General features: G+C 44.2%; 1 protein-coding gene across 1 annotated transcript in view; it reads left to right on the plus strand.

The window, feature by feature from the left end:
• The window catches only part of LOC311497436 (nuclear factor of activated T-cells, cytoplasmic 1-like), a 55,496-nt gene that overhangs the window by 5,132 nt on the left and 30,151 nt on the right, over window positions 1-20,213 (plus strand). The window contains exons 3-6 of the mRNA XM_084557749.1: window positions 1,374-1,533; window positions 9,942-10,144; window positions 13,118-13,290; window positions 14,298-14,438. Coding sequence (XP_084413875.1) covers window positions 1,374-1,533; window positions 9,942-10,144; window positions 13,118-13,290; window positions 14,298-14,438 — 677 coding nt within the window. The remainder of the gene's footprint in view (window positions 1-1,373; window positions 1,534-9,941; window positions 10,145-13,117; window positions 13,291-14,297; window positions 14,439-20,213) is intronic.

Below are 20,213 nucleotides of genomic sequence, written 5' to 3' on the forward strand. Positions count from 1 at the left end.
TTGAAGATGAAAACTATTTCATAAATCATAATTCACAGCGAGGAGTTGCTCAGCATGTGCATGCCGCCGTCGTTATGACAACCAGCACACAAACATAAGAACGCATTCAGGCGCAGCCACTCACTCCCAACAATACACTCATGCGCGCAACAATACCGCTGGTTTTTGTCTTTTGAGCAAGGTAAGCTTTTTTTTTGTTTCCTTGCTGCATTTTGTTTTTCCTCCAAGCCAATAACACAGTTTCCTGTTGGAAATCAAGTGTTTGATTAAGATAGTGAGCAACAGGAAGTAATGGTGACAGGCCTGGCTGAAGGGGAAGCAGTCTGCGAGTTAATCAGCCGGCTCGCTGCGCTGCTCTGTCGCGCCACCGGCCCATCTCTTTCTGTGTAGCCAACGTGATGTCATGCACTGACGGGGCAGATAAAGCCCTGCGGGGGGAAATCGGTTCGTTTTGGGTCAACAAACAGCCTGCAAGTTCCACAGAGATGCCAGAGATTGGTTTCAGTTGAGCCACCCTTCAGGTCAGGGGTTTGCGTTTACCAGGCATCCGGCGCAGAGAAATATTGTCTTGCACATGTTTGTTTTGGTTTAGATATCTCCACCGTGTTCACATGGGAAGCTCTGACTCCCCATCTCTAGAACAATGATGTTGAGGGAGGCCAGCTGTAGCTCTGAGAAAAAGATATCATGCTCAAAAGCAGGGTGTTCGGCTGAAGCTCATTCCAGTGTAAAACTCCATTGTCTTCAATACACGTATGGCTGTTTATATATGTACAGTCACCCCCTTGTAATGGATGATGATTTTGTCGAAGGACAGCCTGATTGGCAGTTAGTGTGAGATTTGTTTTTATGCCCTAGAAATGTCTTCACTCCCCCTGCCACTTTCTTAACACGCCGTGTCTGTTTCCACCTGTCATACCATAATCAAAAACACACTGCTCTCTAACCAGGGCACATTTGTCTCTCATTTATTTTTCATAAAAAGGCCCGCTAATTATTACCAAGGCCCGAGGAATTACGCACGTCAGGGAATGACTTCAATTGATTCGATTATAGACCATGATGAAATGGAGAAAGGAATCAAACCAGTTGGGTTAGACCAAAGACTAAAGTGTCACATTTTAAGGCTAATTCAAAGCAATTTAGAGCATTTTGATTCTGATTTTCTTAACAGTGATGGAACCCCAGATCCCTGGAATAAAAGTTAACAGTTCCTACTTTGGTGAAGCCAATGAAAAGCAAAGTTGATAAAGAAAATGCATTAACAAAGACAATCATTTCAATGTGTCATGGTTTCATTCCAAGCACTCAGCAGAAAAGTATATGTCATTTTACTTTCCCCTAACAATAACTGATGTGTCATATCATTACAGCCAATCCCTGCCAGCTCTTGACTGGCAGCTTCCGTCCTGCTCTGGCCCGTACAACCTTCAGATTGAGGTGCAGCCGAAGTCCCACCACAGGGCCCATTACGAGACCGAGGGCAGCCGAGGAGCCGTGAAGGCGCTGTCCGGAGGGCACCCGGTAGTGCAGGTACGACACGAGCGCACACTTTGTGGATCAGATGTCTTCTATGAGTAAGACTCTTTCTATTAATTCACCAGAGACAGAGTCTGATTTGTGTGTCCAAACCATGTAATAAGTCGCTGTCATTACAGCATAAGTGCTAACAAGTGGATGCTGATTAACGGCAGATTTTCTGTCCAAAAACAAGCCAGTGACATTGACATTTGGCTGTCGCTAACGTTACGACAGCATGCAATCACAGAGTGTCGGAGTCGGAGCAGACACTTCTTTCATTAGTCTGGACTTTAATGTTCCCTCTTCTTTTTTATTTTTATTTTGCATTTTTCATTTTTGGTCTTGTTTTTTTTTTTTTTTTTTTTTTAATCTTATGACCAGATTCTTCATATCTTAAAAATCTGTTACACTGTGTTTAAGTTGCTTCTGGAGAGATGCTATCTTCAAATATTGAATATATATTTAAACATCTTATTATATTAAACTGGCATGATATCCAATGTGCTATTTCATTATTAAGATATTGATTGCATTTTAAAAAGACTGGCCTTTCTTGTAACTTTCTCGCAGCGCTGCAGTACTTACTATTAATGTTCCCTTAAGCTTGGAGAGTCAATCTACTGCCGTAAAAGGTCGCTCTGACCAGCAGCAGTGCACGCTGACTCAATTAGTACAGAGGAGGACCATCGCCTCTCACTATTATACTTGGCAAACACTTAAAGAGCACACGTCAGTCTCACCAGCAGCTTAGCACAGAGCTCCTTTCTCTGCTCCACTGTCATCATGCTGCGCTGACATCTCAGTTTACACAAGGTGGGGATTTATTGGAGCGTGCATGTCCTTAAGTGAGGGCCAATTTGTCTTTAATGTAGTTGATTCAAACTATAACTGCCTTCATTCTACCGCTTGTAAAACTATTATTAAAGAATGAAATTAAAGATTTTTAGATGGTAGACGCTCTGTTTTTTTGTGTGTGTGTACCCTGAGGTTTTTTTTTTTCTTTTTCTGACCAGTTTAAGGTTGGTGGTCCGTCCTTGTCACACACTTAGCATTTGACGTTGTTAGTGCCACGACTGTTTTGTAAATAGATGTTGTCAGCACATCCTGGTCCGCTCAGTGTCAAATGCACTTGACAGCTGTTGGCCAACGCGGCGTTATAAACAGACCTGTCAACCTTTAGGTTTTCTCTGTAAATACAGGTAATCATTCCCCTTCATTGCAAACCTTTGTATATCAACGGGAGGGTGAATCAACATTTACCCTCGCACCTCCCCGCACCGCAGTAAGAGGCTGACCAGATTCAGTCTGCTATACACAGCTGTGGCAGGTGAGAGTGTTTTTGATTCAGTTCGTGCCCCTTTCTGACGCACTCTCTCTAGGGCACAGAGTCATAAAAAATGTTTATCCCATTTTACGTTGGGGGAGTTACTTCATGCTTTGTAGTCTTACTATGTATGCCAACCCATTCTTGGTAAGCAGTAGCCACAGAGAAAATGTGATGTCTGCTTTACCGTCACACCTGTTCTAATATCCCATACTTTACCCTCTTGGAGTGATTTATGCCTCTGTCTGATATTGCATGTGCAGTCAATTGGGATATGTTGAGTGGAAACCACTGCAAGCATGGCAGCTGGCTGAAAAATAAATCTATAAGGATTAGGCAATCAAGTGTACATGCCAGAGGGATGTGGAAGAACATGTCCTGTATCGTCAAAGAATTTGAAGAACAACATTTTTCATAAAACTTGAATTTCTCACCCCTCACTCTCACTTTTCAATCTCTTGGTCTCTGTTGTGGTGCTCGTTGAAATTGTGTTGTTGTAATCTTGGAGGATAGAGCATGCTGTAGTCCCAAGTGCCCTGTGGTAATGAGTGGCAGGCGCTGGATGGGTGAGGTGCAGTCAAGGGGAATGAGTCAATAATGACACCGGGGCAAGGGTGTAGGAAGCAGCTAAGGAAGTGTGTGTGTATGTGTGTGTGCTGCTTAAGACTGGAGTGTGTAGAGAGAAAGGGAGAGAAGAGGCGAAGGGAGTCACCGAGCAGCTGGGTCTTGGCTTGGCTGCCCCTAGAGATGCTCTGTATCCTGCTGATTAGGACCTGAGTAGCCCTGAGGTTGGCTGAGCATGATGGGGTTGGATGGGAGTCAGAATCCCAGCGCCCATCAGATGCCACCTCCCCTTTCCATGCACCGGTGCCTCCTTCTCTCCCTGGGGGGCCTGAGCATGTCGCTCCCTGTGAACCGTTCATCCTTCAGCCGTCTCCCAAATCCACATCAGCAGGCCTCCCTTGGTTAAAGCCCAGTCATCCACGGCTCTGTTGTTTTTTTAGCTCATGGATGATCAGACACACGCGCCGTGAGTGATGGTGACATGTGTGTTGGAAAGCCACACTTGGTTAAAAAATGAAAAACATGAAAGGATACACATGTACCCTGGGGAGACTGACAGGTAGTAAAAGCCAAATGCTCAAGGGTTCATTCGCTGTTGTTGTCTTGCTATTCCTTCACAAACAGAGGTGTTTTTTGTCTTTTATTGAACACATCTGAAATATCTGACGTAATTCTGAGCTGTAACAGATCAACTTAAACGCATCCAGCACTGTCCCTCACATAGGATGGAGATACTGTGGAAGAAGGGGAGAGCGCATGGATAAATGAGTGTCTCTACTTTAGCTGCATCTCGCTGAAAACTTCTAGATTGTAGGTTACCCTGACCCATTGCCCTACCGTTGCTTGCACCGGTTCTCTGCGCTTCCTGTTCCAAATCTTGGCCATCTTTTCCGGAGTCGCACTCCGTTCTTCCCTCGGCTTCTCTGCATCTGCAGCCTTTCAACCACCTCTCTCATCATTGGTCCACCTTGTGACCCCCGCGGCTGCTTTTCCACTTCATTCACTGCAGCAGACCACAATGACATTAAGAGGATCTTGGGTACTCTATTGGCTCTTCTCACGCTGTTCCAGACTTCCCTCCCTTCTCTGGCCACAGCTATGCCCAACGTCTACAGGATGACTTTCAAAGCCCTCTTCAGGAAAAACCAACAACCTGGTCTACCTTGACTCAGGCTCCTGCCGCAACAATGATTGATGGTTTTTCCAAAGGAGAACACTGGGAAAAAGTTGAATGTGGTGAATTATTCTCATTGAGAATATAGTGACCAAGGACGTGACCCTGCCCTGATCTGAAATATGGGTTTTGTTAAAGATGTTGCAAAGACTTTCAGGTTCAACTTCAGTCAGGGAACACACACACATCCACCAGGCCTTGGTAACAGCACCTGTGGAGTATTAAACCTATTCCATAGCATGCAGTACAGTCCTGCGTTGGGCTAGGATAATCACTGGCCTATAGGGCTTCCCCCCCTCACACATACACACACTCTCTCATTAGGTCCAAAGCAGCAACAGACATGGTGTAATTTCAACAGGATGTGGTCATCATACCTATTAGCGCGTGCGCGAGTTAATACCCATCTCACTTCCTCAGCAACTGTAATGCACGTCAAATTTGTAGTATGTTTCCGCCACGACGACATGAAAGACCGCTTGCGAACATGTGCTCGGTCTCGCACATGTGCGGTTTCACCTTGGGATCCGGTGCTTGCTGGCTGCGTAATGTCTCAAAGAAAACCACCGATCTGCAGCACCCTGTGCTGCGGCTGCTAATTGCTCATTAAATCTACTGCCGCCTCTTGTTTGATATTCAAAAGCCTTGGTGTGCCCAGTAGTGCTGTTAGAGCATAGCCTGGTCTGTTATTCAGTGCCCATAGGGGTATTTATGCCACTCTCAAATTGTGGTTCTCCATCTGCGGGGCTTCCCTTACACTGGTCTTGGGCTACCACTAATTACCAGTTAATAGCGTGTGGAAAAAGTAGAGAGAAATGTGCATCGTATTCACTGGTTTGAGGTGATAACCAGACAGCCCACAGATTTATGAGGTAAGACACTACCGGGTAGTCTTACTTTTAGGGGTGCACAGCAGTCATCTGTGCATCATCTTACTCATATTCTCTGTAGGTTTGGATGATATTTCTTATGGCAGGCTGCGCTGGTAACAAAGCCATTATTTTTATGTGGAATTTGGACCCTCACTGGTCTAGACATGGGCTTGTGCTTGAAACGGTGCCCTTAATGACATAACACTAAAGTACTCAATTCTACAAAAACTTTGAGGGATATAGCTGTTTGGTTGCTTATAAAAGGAGCAGCATGTGGAGCCATGGAAACGCCGTACATTAAAGGATTGCATATGTTGCCTTATGCATTCAATATGAGGCACTGGAGACATTAACAGGGCAGGAGGGTGATGGAGTAAAGTCTGGAAGGAGAGACAACTTGGATGAGTGTACATTTAATTGGGTACAGCAAAGGCTGGCTGTGTGAGTGTGTCAGCGCTTGACAGAGAGGGGAGCGTGATAATGGGAAAAAGCCTGAATCTGCCGTCGTGTTTTCTCCTCCCCTGCCTGAGGCTGCCCCCTCCTCTGCTGCTCCCAGCCGTCCTCTCCCTCTCCTCACCTCTCCTCACTTCTCCCTCCTCTGCTGCGCCACGTGGACCTCTACGAGTCATGACATTTCTCCAGGCAGTGATGAAATCACTGGATAGAAGGCAGCCCACTGCAGGCCTGTAGAGTGTATTCACACTCAATTTCTAGCCAGGCCAGACACATCTAATTTACCACCAAGTTGTTATTATATTTTACATGTTTAAATGCTTTTCTTTTAACTGCTGAGGCCAGGTGCAGACAGAAATGACTACTACTACTACTACTAAAGAAACTGAAGGATAAATATACATATATATATTTAGCTGCAGAAAAGAAAACACCCCCATTATTTTATCACAGTTAATTTTCATTGAGTGAAACAAATGAGTAAATTGAAAAAAGAAAAAAGAAACATCCCAGGGGCTGAAGCTTTCTGTACTGGTGATGGATCTGAAATGGTCCCCAAGGCAAATGGGAGATGAATGGTGGAGAGCAGACAGGATGCAGCCTCCGCTCCCTTTTAAGCTCACCCTCCATATCATCACAACTGACCCAGACAATGCAGCTGCATACAATTACACAATTAATGCATCAGCTGCCACATCCGCAATGTTTTACTTAAGCCTCAGCTATCAGAAATGGTTCATGCAACGGTGGCTTGCGGTGGGAGGTGTAAATGGATCTAGCTGACACAGTGGCTGGAGTTGGCACCCAGAAACAGCAGCAAATCAAGCCTCGATTTAAACTCAGTTTAGATTATCTGAAAATAAATATACAGTGCATGTGCCAGACGGGCTGCCGTTCCAACGGGGGAAGCTCATCTGGTCAACATTAGCAGCTCTCTGGTCCAACCTCACAGGCGGCACTGAACACAAATACAGTGTTGAGGTCACAGGTGTGTGTCCGTGCCTATGTATGTGTGCCGAGCCCAGGTCGTTGGCCCCCACTTTAAGTTTACTGCTATCTCGACTCCCTCCATCGTATTCCCCCTTTGAGGATAAAACGAAGAAGTAAGTTTTGCGCTCTGCTTGTGGTGTGCAGTTGAGTGAGCATCACAGGAGTTTAGCAGAAGCGAAAGGGGGGACCGTAAGGAGAGGGTCAGGGGAGCACATATGGTAAAGGGATTGAGGGAGGTCGACCAAGGGGGACTAGACCGTTTTCTTTTGCTGCTGGGAAGACCAGCGTCACCAAGGCTACCAACTGACCTCATTAATCACTTCCTTTCTTCCATGAGGTCACTACAGTTTTTGAGTAGGGACGCCACTGTAATCGCGTGCTACCGCAGGACGAGTGAAGCGATAAGGACCCCCCACCCGCCCACACTCTCCACCGCCCTGCTGCCTCTCTTATGGGCCTCCTCACAGCCACGTGGCAGCTGAGGTAATGGTTGGAGGTCACAGAGGAATCCAAAGATGTCTACCAAGGCATAAGTGACAGACGACACGGCTGTGCAGAGCGGCTGCCTGTGCTTTATTAAATCATAAGGCAACGTCATGCAATTTAACGCTGCAGTGTTGCAGATTTGTACCTCATGCTCTGCCGTGGCCCTCCAGCAAGTCAGCGCGCACGTAACTGGTAGCATGTGCGGCTATGGATAATTACTTCTGGTGACACCATAAGTAAAATATAACAAGGGGAGCCGGTGAGATCACTGTGCAGATGAAGTGGTCTCTTGGGACGCCAAGACTTCAAGAAGCTCCTGACCTCGGCCTAACTCACTGATGACTAGCATGTGTGACTAGCTCACAGGTCAAGACAGCTGCTAGAGACACTATAGGGAGCTGAAGAGAAAAATAGGATGGTTGGAACTGGAGATGAATGACAGCCTTAGCTTTACCACTCCCTTTGCAATCCCTTGATATCTGAATCAAAGAGGAGAGCCAGATAACCACTGGCGCTTAGATTATTGAGGCATATGGATATACACTCTTGTCCAGTGACTCGTCATACTCTATTTTTATTCAAGATAATGAACTTTGAAAATGTTTTAACTGGGAAGAGAAAGAACACATAATTTGCCTTGTTTCAAATCCAAACGATCCGTCAAGTCTAGACCAAAGGCGTTTAATCTCGGTGCTGACTATCGGACCAGACGATTTTTAATGCAGTATCCAGACAAGTTTGTTCTCGAACCAAAGGCATTATATGTCCATGACACCCTAGCACTAATTTCCACAGACCTCCAATGACATAGCTCCCCAGTCTTCCATCAACCTTGCTCTTCCTCACACCCCCCCATCCCTGCTTGCCCTCTCAAAGGTAATTATAAACCCATTAATCAGATTATGTCATAGGTTACATGTGGTCTACATTTTGTTATATGACTCATTCTGCTAGATAAACAACAGGGGTCTTTTATTCCATTTGACGTTACCACTGTTTTCACTCGGACGGAGCTCAAAGAAAATTGGTCCGACGCAGTGCACTGGTGTGTGCTGGAGTAATTGACCAATTTGTGGGATTTTTCAGATGTCCACAGCTTGGTGAGCCCCCGGTCTAGTAACTGATCCTTCGCAGTAAATGTCACATGCGGTCAAGTAGCCACCCGGGTGGATCCACAGAGGTCCATGAGATTTGGGTTTTTCTCTGTTGCGTATGGATTCAGCAGCTTCCTGACAGTTTTTAGGTTTGGAGAGATTTCTAAGCCCACACCAGCTTCCCCTCTTATGACCATATCAACAGTTTGCAGTGCAAAGAGAAGAGCACATTCTGGGAGGTCTACAGTGTTAAGACTCAGCTCCTGGTTGGCAAATTATTTCTGGTCAGAAATCATTCGCAAAGTATCAGTTGTCCTTCACCACACTCTGGAATTTGAAACCCTGTGCGTTTGTTCATATTTCTGAGCCATTACACACTTGGTTAAATCATCAAATCACGTTACCTTGTCAGAAAGTGATCCAGGGATGCCGAAGTTCAACCGGCAATTCCAGTTCATAGTTGAAGTGCAGCTGACCCCAAAGTTGATGATACTTTGGGGTCTATGCATGGCCATGGAGTTTTTCTTCTGTTTTTTTAAAGATTTGATCTTTTTATTAGTTGCGCAGTAGCAGCTAATGGAGGCCCGCTGGAGGAAGTGGTAGCTGTTTGAAGTGGTGGTTCTGATACAGGAGTCTCTTTCATCACAGTGGGACACAGTCTCCGAGCTTTAATGGAAATCATAATGCATGTTCATAACTGCCCAAAGGCAAAGGGGCTGGATCACGTCTGCATACCTCATTTCGTTAAGATTGTTGGCGTTACCTATCACACTTAGGTGTAAAGTTTTAACTAACATACCTGTATGGATGCATTTACTTACACACTTAATGTATGGTGATATTCATCATAGAAACTCTATCTGGCCATGGTTTCCATTAGCGGTTTGTTGAAATGTGCAAGATCCCAGTGAATTACTTGCCGATGTTTAGATTTTATCCTGTTCATGCCACTCAGGTTTATTCTGGGTAATTGGTATTAGTCCAGTCATCAACTTTCTAAAGTGAAATATGAGAGATCACACCTTGAGACCTGAGATGATTGCCCTTGTCTGCATAAGGGTCATTTTCTACTAAGTCACTGTCGAATGCTTTCCTCTCTTTTTTTTAATGACTGTGTTGAGATTTTAATGAACAGGGAAGCGATGGGTGTTCATGTTTGTGTGCTCTAGAGATACCATGTACCCTCAGAAACATTAGTCCTTAGTGGAATGTAGATCTAACGTAGAGAAATGAACAAGTGCAGACTACTAAAAAAGGGTCTCCACCCCAACAAAAAAACAAACAACCAAGAGGGGCTTATTTTCACAGCCCCTCTGCCATGTCAGAGCTATCATTAAAGGCCCTGTTAACTATCAGTAACTGATGTGCATTCAATTTCTATTTCCTAAATGAGGGGTTGCCTGACATGGGGGTCTTAAAACCCGATGTTGCCTCTCACCTGGGTCCCTTTGTTCTCCCGCCAGCTTTATGGGTACATGGAAAGCGAGCCTCTCACCCTGCAGCTGTTCATTGGGACCGCAGACGACCGCCTCCTGCGACCACATGCCTTCTACCAGGTCCACCGCATCACTGGCAAAACCGTCTCCACCGCCAGCCATGAAGTCATGCAATCCAATACCAAACTTCTGGAGATCCCTCTGCTGCCTGAAAATAACATGAGAGCCATGTGAGTGCTCTTAGACCTCCTACACACGTTCTTTATCCTTCTTTCCACCTTTTTTTTTTCTTTTTACACATTTTTCAACAGTAACCACTACTTTGAAAAAAACACAGAAACACACAATGTTCTTTCTTTCGACACCCTACTCTATGCTTTAGTTCTACAAACAGAATGCCTGATGATAGGTACTCCGCAGCACACACTTTAAAATATGCCTTCAGAGCGGAGATCTGTGCTTAAGAGATGTATGACTTCTAAGGAAGTAAAATAAGTACTCTGTGTTGACACACTAAGTACGTAGGTGACTTAATTCTGACCAATGTTTGTACGGACTCCACCAATACCACGTGGTCCCTTTACTTTAGGCTCAGCCACTATATGCCACAGAGATGAATGTGTTAGAGAGTCCCAATATGATCCTGATTTTGGGTGAGCAATCAATCACAACCCTGTTAGCCTGCAGTACCTAAAGCAAAGAAAAATGTTTTGTTTGCAGGAATATCCTGTAAACACTCTGGTAACCCTGCATATTGTGTACATAACTGTACATACCGCCTCTATCAGCCTGGCAGATGCTAACTGTATATCATTAGCCCACATTCAGAACAATGGCAGTGAAGTTTACCTTTTTTTACGAAATTTGACTTGTGTATATAGCTAAATGGTACATATATACAGTCACAGTGCTCTAGTAACCCAAGAAGAGCCGGAATACACGATACCAGGATCCCGAAACCGAGACGACCAAATGGAATTCGGAAGTTATTATGCACACCTGTGCTTTTACTTACTCTCAAAGTATCAGAAAAATCAACATAGCAGATAACAGTAACAGACGGTGGTACCTTAACCAAACGCAAACGTCAAGATTAGGACAAACACAAGCGTAGCTAGTTGAAATTTTGCTTGTTCTAGCATGGTAACCTTACTCTAAGCTCTTATTACATATCTAGTAGCAACGTCGTTAACCATCTGTGGTTAACGACGTTAACCACAGAAAAGCGTGCTACCACAGTTAGCCCTTTTTTCTAGCCGTCGTTTTCTTAAATTTGCAGCTGGAGTTGTTCGAAAATGTTAGTGTTTAGCTAAGAAGCTAATTCTCTTTTTCTGCCGGTTGGTTTTATAGTCTGCTCATTATGAGTTCCAGATCCATCAAAAAATACTAATTATTTGAATTATTAACATCAAATCTGGAAGTATCAGGAAATCAAATTGTAGCTAGCATCACAGAGAGAAGAGCTCCCCTAAATAAGACCTTGGCTTACCTTTAGAAACATTAGCATGCTTTTCCTAGGCTGAGGCATCAGCCTTGGCTTCTATCATTGTCCCTCCAGACTTGCAGTAATCCGGGGGCCCGTGCTCTGCAGTGTGTCCAGGCAGTAGCTCTTGTCCTGGGGCTCCTCTCAGACGAGGCAGCAGTGAATTTATTGGACCGGGGCCCAGAACTCAGTGTTATGGACAAAACCCCTGTATCTGAGCATAAGTTACATAAGGCCATTACCTCTTACTGCACTTCATGTTTATCCATCACGATTTCATTTTCAACTACTTATACTTTTATAGTAAAGGATTCCCTATTTTTAGGACGTAGAGTTATGTTTCTTTATATGCCGGGAATTCTGAAAATATTTAACAGCTTCCTGACCGGACAAGGATTGTTTTAACATTTGTACTGCTTTACTTTGTCCTTTTATATATAATATATACAAAAAAAAATCTGAATTCAAGAGGAAGCTTCTTTTCCTCTTTGTCGTCAGCACACATGGTAAAAAGCAGAGGAGTGAAAGTTCCAACTTTGTCCCCCGACGAAGAAAATCTTTTAACTGTCTCTTTCCACTGAGCTGTTAAACAGTCGCCTTGATAACGCGGCATCCATCTCTCTGCTCTCGTGCCAGCAGTCGCTGTGTGGGATGCAGAAAGTCTGCAAGAACTGCAGTCAAACTCACAGACAGCTTCAATCTGTCTGTGTTTTCCACTTCTAGGGAAATTAATTTCATACACCCAAGACTTGATTTAAGAATACAGTTATCATTGTCATCTTCATTTGCTTAAGACTTAACAGACCCCTATTCATTTTTGTTTAAACTATGTGCTTCAGAAAGCACTGGATGTTGCAAGTCTGATAAGAAGTGGGTAGTCAGCATGACTGTACATGTTATTTTTTTTTTTTTAAATTTTAAGTCGTGCAAACCAAAGTCAAAGGAAAAATGGACTAGTATAAAACCTGACATTTACCACATTCTAGGAATGGTGCCCAAAAACCTACCATGTAAAATAACTGAAATGCCAAACCATGTCCCATTCGTATTCCCTCACTTTTTACCAGCCACTCTAGCTTTATTTAAATTCATGAAAAGGCCACGCCGGTAAAGTTAATGCATTTTTTTCCACTAAGAAAAGGGAAAGAAACCTTACCCCTTTACCTCCCAAATTGTGAAATGAAATAAATGAAGACAGAAAGCTTAGAAACGGGTCCACTGATACATGTGGCAATGATTAGCGGCGGTCTAAACCCAAAATGTATGATGTGAATGGTGTGAAAGGACAGGACAGGCTTGATGCACTGTGATGAGTGATTATGCGTACTGATGGGAGCTCATCTGATACTGGTAAGCCATGCCGTGCTCAGTCCAGAGCCTCTCTCCAGAGAATTGCTAATTCTTGGACCGCTATGACCATTTAAAACTGTGATGTAAAGTCATTAATGTCCAACTTTGTCTTTGATGACATGCTGGATTAATAATGACATGGCCGTGCGCCAGCGAGCTTCCAGTGCATGATCTGTTACACCAGTGGGGACTTCACTGCCGGTCCCAGTGCACTTCACCTCTGCTCAGCGTCTCATTTAAACAGCCAGAGTCAAGAAATCAAACACGCTCCCTTTAACCCTTGGCCATGCTTTCCATAAAAACACATCATTTTCCCGTTATCTTGTGTACTGTATGTGAATTCATCAACCTTTCCCTGCTTCTGTCCTAGAATTGACTGTGCTGGAATCCTGAAGCTGCGTAATTCAGACATCGAGCTTCGTAAAGGGGAGACAGACATCGGGCGCAAAAACACACGTGTGCGGTTGGTGTTTCGTGTGCACATCAACCAGCCCAATGGCAGGACAGTGTCCCTACAGGCTGCTTCAAATCCCATCGAATGCTGTAAGTCTTAAACACTAACACACACAGAAAACACACACACACACATACACATTCAGAAATAAACACTAAATCTGGCATGTCTTTTCTCTTGGCTTTCCACTCTAGCGAAAGGTGGCATCTATTGTTGTAATCCAATAAACTGAGCTACTATTTTATTACATGCTGGAGCAAATTCAGTGCCTTTGCACCCAATGAGCTTTATACGATCAAACGAATTTGCCAAGGCAATGGATGCATTGTACATGATGCCAAACACACGTGTTATCTATCTCAAATTCACATTTTATGACTGAATGCACAAGTTATTGTGGTAAGACTACCCTATTAGTGCAGGTTCTGCAAAGGTCGTTTGCCAGCTCCAGTTTTGGCACGGTTGAATGAGCACATTGAAAGAAACCTCTGTTTCCCTGTCATTCATTTGTGTATGTAGGTGCGATATTATTTGCTCCCAAGGAAGCCAATTAAAGTTAGATGGTGAGAAAGAGCTGGCATTAGAGTTTATGGTCCAAAGTGGATGTTAATCTGAGCCGGTTCATCATTACAGATTATTTAGTAAGCGTTCTTTAATGCGATACAGAGCTTCTATTAAATGTCTTCAAATACCACACAGCTATGTGAAGAATAAAATGCATACTGTATGTCTCTGGCGATGAATGTGGTTACCAAATTATGGAGGTCAAAGGTGGCTCACTAGCCTCGTTTCATAGAAAGCGGAGACAGGTGGTTGGCCGCGGGCTGCCTCACGGAAAATAATGAACAAGGATCGGATCGCGAAAATATTGTTTTGATAAGTCGAGCGCCCTTTTTCAATGTCATTTAAAGAGCAGCTGTTGGCTGAAAACCTCTTAGCTAGGGGTCATGAAATCATCATAATAAAGTTGATAAGTCTGTTCCCTTAACCAAGAACTGCTGTTTCGCTGGCTCGCGCTTCTCAGGGTAGATGGAGATCAGGGTGTGTTGTCAGTGTGGACTTCCACGCTGATATCTATGTGTGTCTCCTCCTATAGCCCAGCGCTCGGCTCAAGAGCTTCCCTTGGTGGAGAAGCAGAGCGTGGACAGTTACCCCGCCACCGGAGGCAAAATGATGCTTCTCAGCGGTCTCAACTTCCTCCCCGAGTCCAAGGTGGTGTTTGTGGAGAAGGCCCAGGGTAAGCTGCAGCCCCCATGTTTACTGCCTTTCAATTTCCCTTCCTAATATTTCTTTCAAATGTCTCTTTCCCTCTCTTCCCCGGGTCGCGTTTTTCTCTCCTCCCGTCAAAATAGAGCGAGACTTGCCAGGGAGCCACATGTGGTGTGCATTAAGCCACTATATTTTTAAACCAAAGCGTATTTACATTTGCTGAAGTTTCCATTGCCTGTTCATTGGTGCTCGCCACAACTTAAGGAATGAATCACAAGCAGGACATGTGCAACGTCTCTCTCTCTCTCGCTCTCACTCTCACTTTCCCTCTCTCCCTCGCTGTCCCTCCTCCTCGACTCCCGTGCTTTTGACAGTTAACCCTCTCGCTCACTTATTTTGACTCGCTCCCTCTTCCACCCGTTCCCCCAGACTTTCACCGTAGCTGCCCGTCGTTGACACGGTTAAGAGACTATTTCTGTTCTTTTTTCTTTCCATCTGTGTGGGCGGGAGCAGCAGTAAAAACACAACTGATCAAGTTTACAGTCGGAATGATAATTGTGATCATTTCCTTCCTTGAGTGCGCCCACTAAATCAAAGCAAAGGTCAGGCAGAGTGAGAATATATCTGAAATCTGTTAAAAAACACAAGCAAAAACAAAGCAGGAGGATAGCAGAGTCTACTCATCTCTGATCACCGAATGATTGATCACAGATTTTCAGGATTCCTGGTGTTAGCTGTGGTCAGAACTCCTTGAATACACATTTTGAAGCGCTTTTACGTAAACCAGAAAAAATAAAGAACTCAGTCAAGTTTCACAATCTTCAAACTTTCAATGTCTATCATAAACCGAAGGAGAAATCAAAATAAACGAAAGTTAAACAGTCCATCTTACATTTATTGGAGGCAACGCCACCAACCTTGAAAGCGTCAAAATTACAAATTTCGATCTCCCGAGTATAACCATTTAGTGGACAATTAAATAATCAGAATATGTACAGTATCAAATGACCCCTGGTGTCATCTTTGGGAGTGACTCCTGTTTGTCTGATTATGTGATCTGGAGCGCCTATGGTGCCCAGTGTGCCCAGGTTACAAAAAGTCGTACCTGTCTAATCAGTCTCTCTCTGCTCTTCTCCCCAGGCGCTTCATGACTCTGACTTTACTTGACTTCCACATCTCATGTGTATTCGTAATTTGGCACATTCATTTGATTTAATCTGGTGAACAAATAAAGTATTGTTTGGTTGAAATACTGGTGTGTCTCCTCGTTGTTGTGGCCACTCGGGCCAGGTCATGACAAATGGGGGCTCATGCGGGATCGTTGGTGTGGTAAAAAGTTTGTTTGTGCCTGTGGTGGCAGTTGCCACGTGTTGTTTACTCTGCTGGTTTGGTCTAGTTTATTAGATTGCCAGTGCTGATTTTTGATGTTTTGTTGTCAGGTTAATAAATGTGGCTTGTTGGGGTTTTTGATCTGTATTTTGGGGAGATCCACCACGTGTTCTCTGGTAAAATAGTTTAACCTGATGTGGGATTGCCATTTGCTATTTAGGGGGTACGTGTTACTGTTTTGACACACTGGCTGCAGAGATTGCACCATTAGGCTGCAGGACACTTCTTCTTTTTTTTTGTGTGTAGTGTTGTGGGGATCGGCTAGTGTTGGTTGTCTTTGGACATCTATCTCGGGGGCATTTCCATGGGATTTTCTTGTGGGGTTACCTGTTCCCAGGTTACTTTACAGGCCCACTGGGTTTGTGCTTAACACAAAAACAAAACAAAACTTTTTGAATTGGTTACGTGTCAACTATTTTACTCTTTTCCTGCACCATACAGTGTTGCCAGATGGGAAATGAAGAAATTTCGTACCCAAACTATTGTAAGGTGTAAAAGAAAAATCACACACTACGTCAAAGATATTCTTTGTGCACACAAAAACCTTCCAAAAACTGCAATAACCTACGGAATAAACTCGGAGGCTCAGCCATTTGAATGAAACAACTGCTTTATTCATTGTTAGTCAAATGGCAAACTATTGTATATGTGCCCTTTTATATCGTATACACCCTGAAACTACCATATAAATACAATAATTATCGTATATCTGGCAACACTGACGCCATTAATCTCTCTGAGGACCATTGTGTGAGTTGTAGTTAGAAGCCAATAACTCCTTCCTAACCTGTATTATTTAAAATGCTTGGACCAATCACTGCTGCTTCAAAGGAGTTGGAACAATTACTCTTCTCTACACCTCACCTCACATAGTTTGAATGGTGTTCTCTTAAGCATCTTAGGGGTTAAGGAGTAGTCAGCAATGGGGTGGGGGGGAGGTGACTGAACTTGGTGATGTGGGGTCTCCCTTCTCCTGGTTTTACTTAGTCATGGAAGGGGATCCCCTGGAGAGGAAAGCCCATGCATACACAACACCTTCTCCACCTCCTGCAATTCGAGACCCGTGACCCCTTCTAGGTTCTATTTCCCTTCTTTCACCCACTCTCTCTACATTGGCACTCTGTTTCCTCTTTTTCCTGTCTCTCCGTAGTCCCCCGTCCTTCGTTTTTCTTACCTCTATCCTCAAAACCCGCTAAAGACATTAGCCCGTGTGGAGCTTTGCACTAGCGGGATCCCCAAACTCCTGCCATTGACATTTTTTTGGTTTGTTTTCTGTCTCTGTGGTGTCGAGAAGCGGAGAGAGAGAGAGAGAACTTGAGAGAGGTTGTCCGTCTACTACTTAGTCTGCTTTTATGTAAACTTTAATGACCCACCACTTCCAGGGTCTCCTAAGTCAAAAAGCCCATTACAGGCAGAGCTGCACGCTCGAAACACACAAGCACGCACAGGAACACACACATCACTCACCAATGGCGACTATGTATGAGCGAGCATGAGTGTGGAAAAGTACTTATGTCCCAAATATACTGCAAAATATTGTCTTTTGGCATTTTAATCAGTGAATCCCGCTGTTTCTCAAAGGTTCTCAACCTTCAGATTTCTCCAATTGTTGATTTAGGACTAAACCGGGAAGAGGAGAAAAAGAAACCAATAAAATTATAATTATATTACAGATTTATCTATAACTTTGGTTTTATTTTCCTCTGGAAAAGTTCATGACTAAATGCACCCATGAAATACGGAGCCTCGCGCCGCAATAATTACCACTCGCAGACATGTGCTTGCACACACAGTAGGACACACACGCGCGCGAACGGCCAAGCCTTTGTACGGCACAACACCAATCACGGCTTTTGCCACAGTGGTGACAACCATTACTGTTGCTGCCATCAAAGGTCAGGATGGCTGCTCACTTTCCAAAATTGACTCCAATAAACACCTTCCAGAAAATTCCACAAATCCTAAGGAGCAACAGAGGGTTTTTGGGACGCCCTGTCCAACTTGTGTGAATAATTACACACAGTCAAATCATCCAAGTTGAGTCAGGGGGAGATCACACACAGGACAAAAGCCTATTAGCCCAAATGAGACAGCTATAAATGGTAATTACACGCTTTTCAGTTTCCATTTGCTATATATTTTTTTTGCGGCGTGTATCTACTTTTAAATATAGGAGTTCTTTTTTTATTTCTCTGTTCTGAAAGCAACCAAAGGAGATATACACTCTTAAATACTGGATTACATTAACATTTGAGAGATCGTCCAGTTTATTTCTGGTAACAAGAAAAAATAAGCGAAGATATTAACTAGTCCTTGGCAAACAGACTTAGTTTAAACTTGTTATCTGGGCTGGGGCCTGAAATTGCAAACAATACTAAGGAGTTTTTATTGTTCCTGAACTGTGTAATATTAGTATTCCTAGATAATTTTTGCGCCGTCTCTTTCTGGGAAGATAGATAAACGACGAAATGTACCCTTTTGTAATATTAGATCATCGTTCCACTCGATGTTTGTCCGCTTTAATCTTCCTCTCCTTCTCTCTATGTTGTTTTGATTGTCTCTCTTTACCCTCCCCCGAGACATCCCCCGGCATCAAGTGAGCAGAGCTAGCAGCGGGAAAACCTTAATGCGCTCTGAAAAATACTCTTTTCAAATGCCACGTCCGTCCCCACTGCTCCACTTTGTCGCCCGCCGGATAACTGATGCAAACCCTGTGCATTCGCCGCATGTGCACGGCGTGTGTTTGTTGTTGCGCGCGCGTGTGTGTGTGTACCCTCTGTGGCTGCTGGCCTGCGGGCCTGTTTGCGTTGTTCAGTAGGAAGTGTTTTGAGTGAGTCATCCACAAAGGATTCCCCGTAGAGAGGTGAAACGGAAAAGACAAGACCCTCCGAATGTAGGCAGAGAGATGAGGGAGACCTTGTGCAATGAAACATTAGAGCATATATAGCGTTCGATTTTCCCGTGCATCGTTGTGCTAGGTGCAACAGTTCCCCTGTTATTTTTATTGTCTGTATGTGTTTTGTGTCAGTGTTTTGTGTTCGCCCAGGCCGCTCTCCTGGCACACGGGCAGGAAGACATACCTGGCGCACCTATTGCAGTGTGTGTTCTGGCTTGCCCTGCTTTCCATGGATGGAATGAGTGCTTGAGGCAGGGAAAATAAAGAGAGACAAAGAGAGAGAGAGAGAGTCAGACAGACAAACCGAGGGAGAGAGAGAGATAGAGAGAGAGTGAGCTGGGGAAAGCCTACACTCTGACTCAGAGGGGAGGTAAGGGAATTCCCTGGTGAGCTGGATAGTTTTTACATCTGGTTGGATTGGAGCACTGCCTGGAGCTCAGCAGCACCACACAGCCTGGTCTTGCAGCAGGGAGATGTCTGGTCTCCTCCACCTCTGCTTCAGGCTGGAGAGACACTTCTGAGCTGCAGTATGATCTGTAACACTAGGACAGCTTTGTCCACTGCAATATTGTTCCTCTCGGCTGAAATGTTTGGATTTTCATACCTCCGCAGTTCAAGGAAAGCAGTCCTCGCAGACTGCAATGTGAGCTGTTAGAGTCCGCTCAAAGACTGTTTATGATTCGCTGAACGCTTCTACCTCAAACACCAGACAAACTGCTCGATATATTGCACATCTAGCGGAATGTCTAGACTCTCCGTTGGCTTTGAGCTAGGATAACCTTGGCTCGTAGGTTTTGGCACTTTGGCAGGATGGGGTCAACTTTCGTCCCTGCTGCAGGCTAGATATTTGAGCACCGTCGTCTGATGAAGATGGCATACGGCATTATTTCAGAATGAAATAACTGTATTTGTCATCGGTGTAGGAGTTAACCTCCGTTTTCACCCATAAAATGAAACTGCTTCTCATCTAACGCCATGCATATTACAAACGGAAGGGCTGCTTATCAAGAGGAGCAAACTCCTGAAAACGAAACTTACAGTTTTCCTCTCACACTTAAAAGTTCTTTCCAATTCACACTTTTGTATAGTGTAAGACAGCTAGGACTGTACCTCTACTTTGGGCAAATCCATACTTCAAAAGAATCAGTTAAATCATAACAGGAAGTTGTCTAGTTTATCTTGCGGCCTCCACCCTATCTTCAGACTTGTCTGAACATGTTATAGTCAGGTAAGTCTTTCAAATCAGAGATAATTGTTCTCTCCGGGGCAGTTCTGAAATTATATCCCCTACATTTTAGCTATATACAAAAAACAGTAATACACCTTGATGAAATTATGACTCAACACTCAAGTCTTTTTTTGCCCCATTTGGCTGCAAGCTGTTAGAGAGATCCTACCTGCATTCCTCTTCACCATATGCTGAGTTTAATGGTTTGTATGCTCGAGTCTTGCTGTGACCCTGGCTAAGATCTGAAATTGAGTGCTAGACACTATCGAGAGCAAACAGCTTTGATGTAT

Source organism: Chelon labrosus, assembly GCF_963514085.1.
Source record: "Chelon labrosus genome assembly, chromosome: 12".
Taxonomy (NCBI): domain Eukaryota; kingdom Metazoa; phylum Chordata; class Actinopteri; order Mugiliformes; family Mugilidae; genus Chelon; species Chelon labrosus.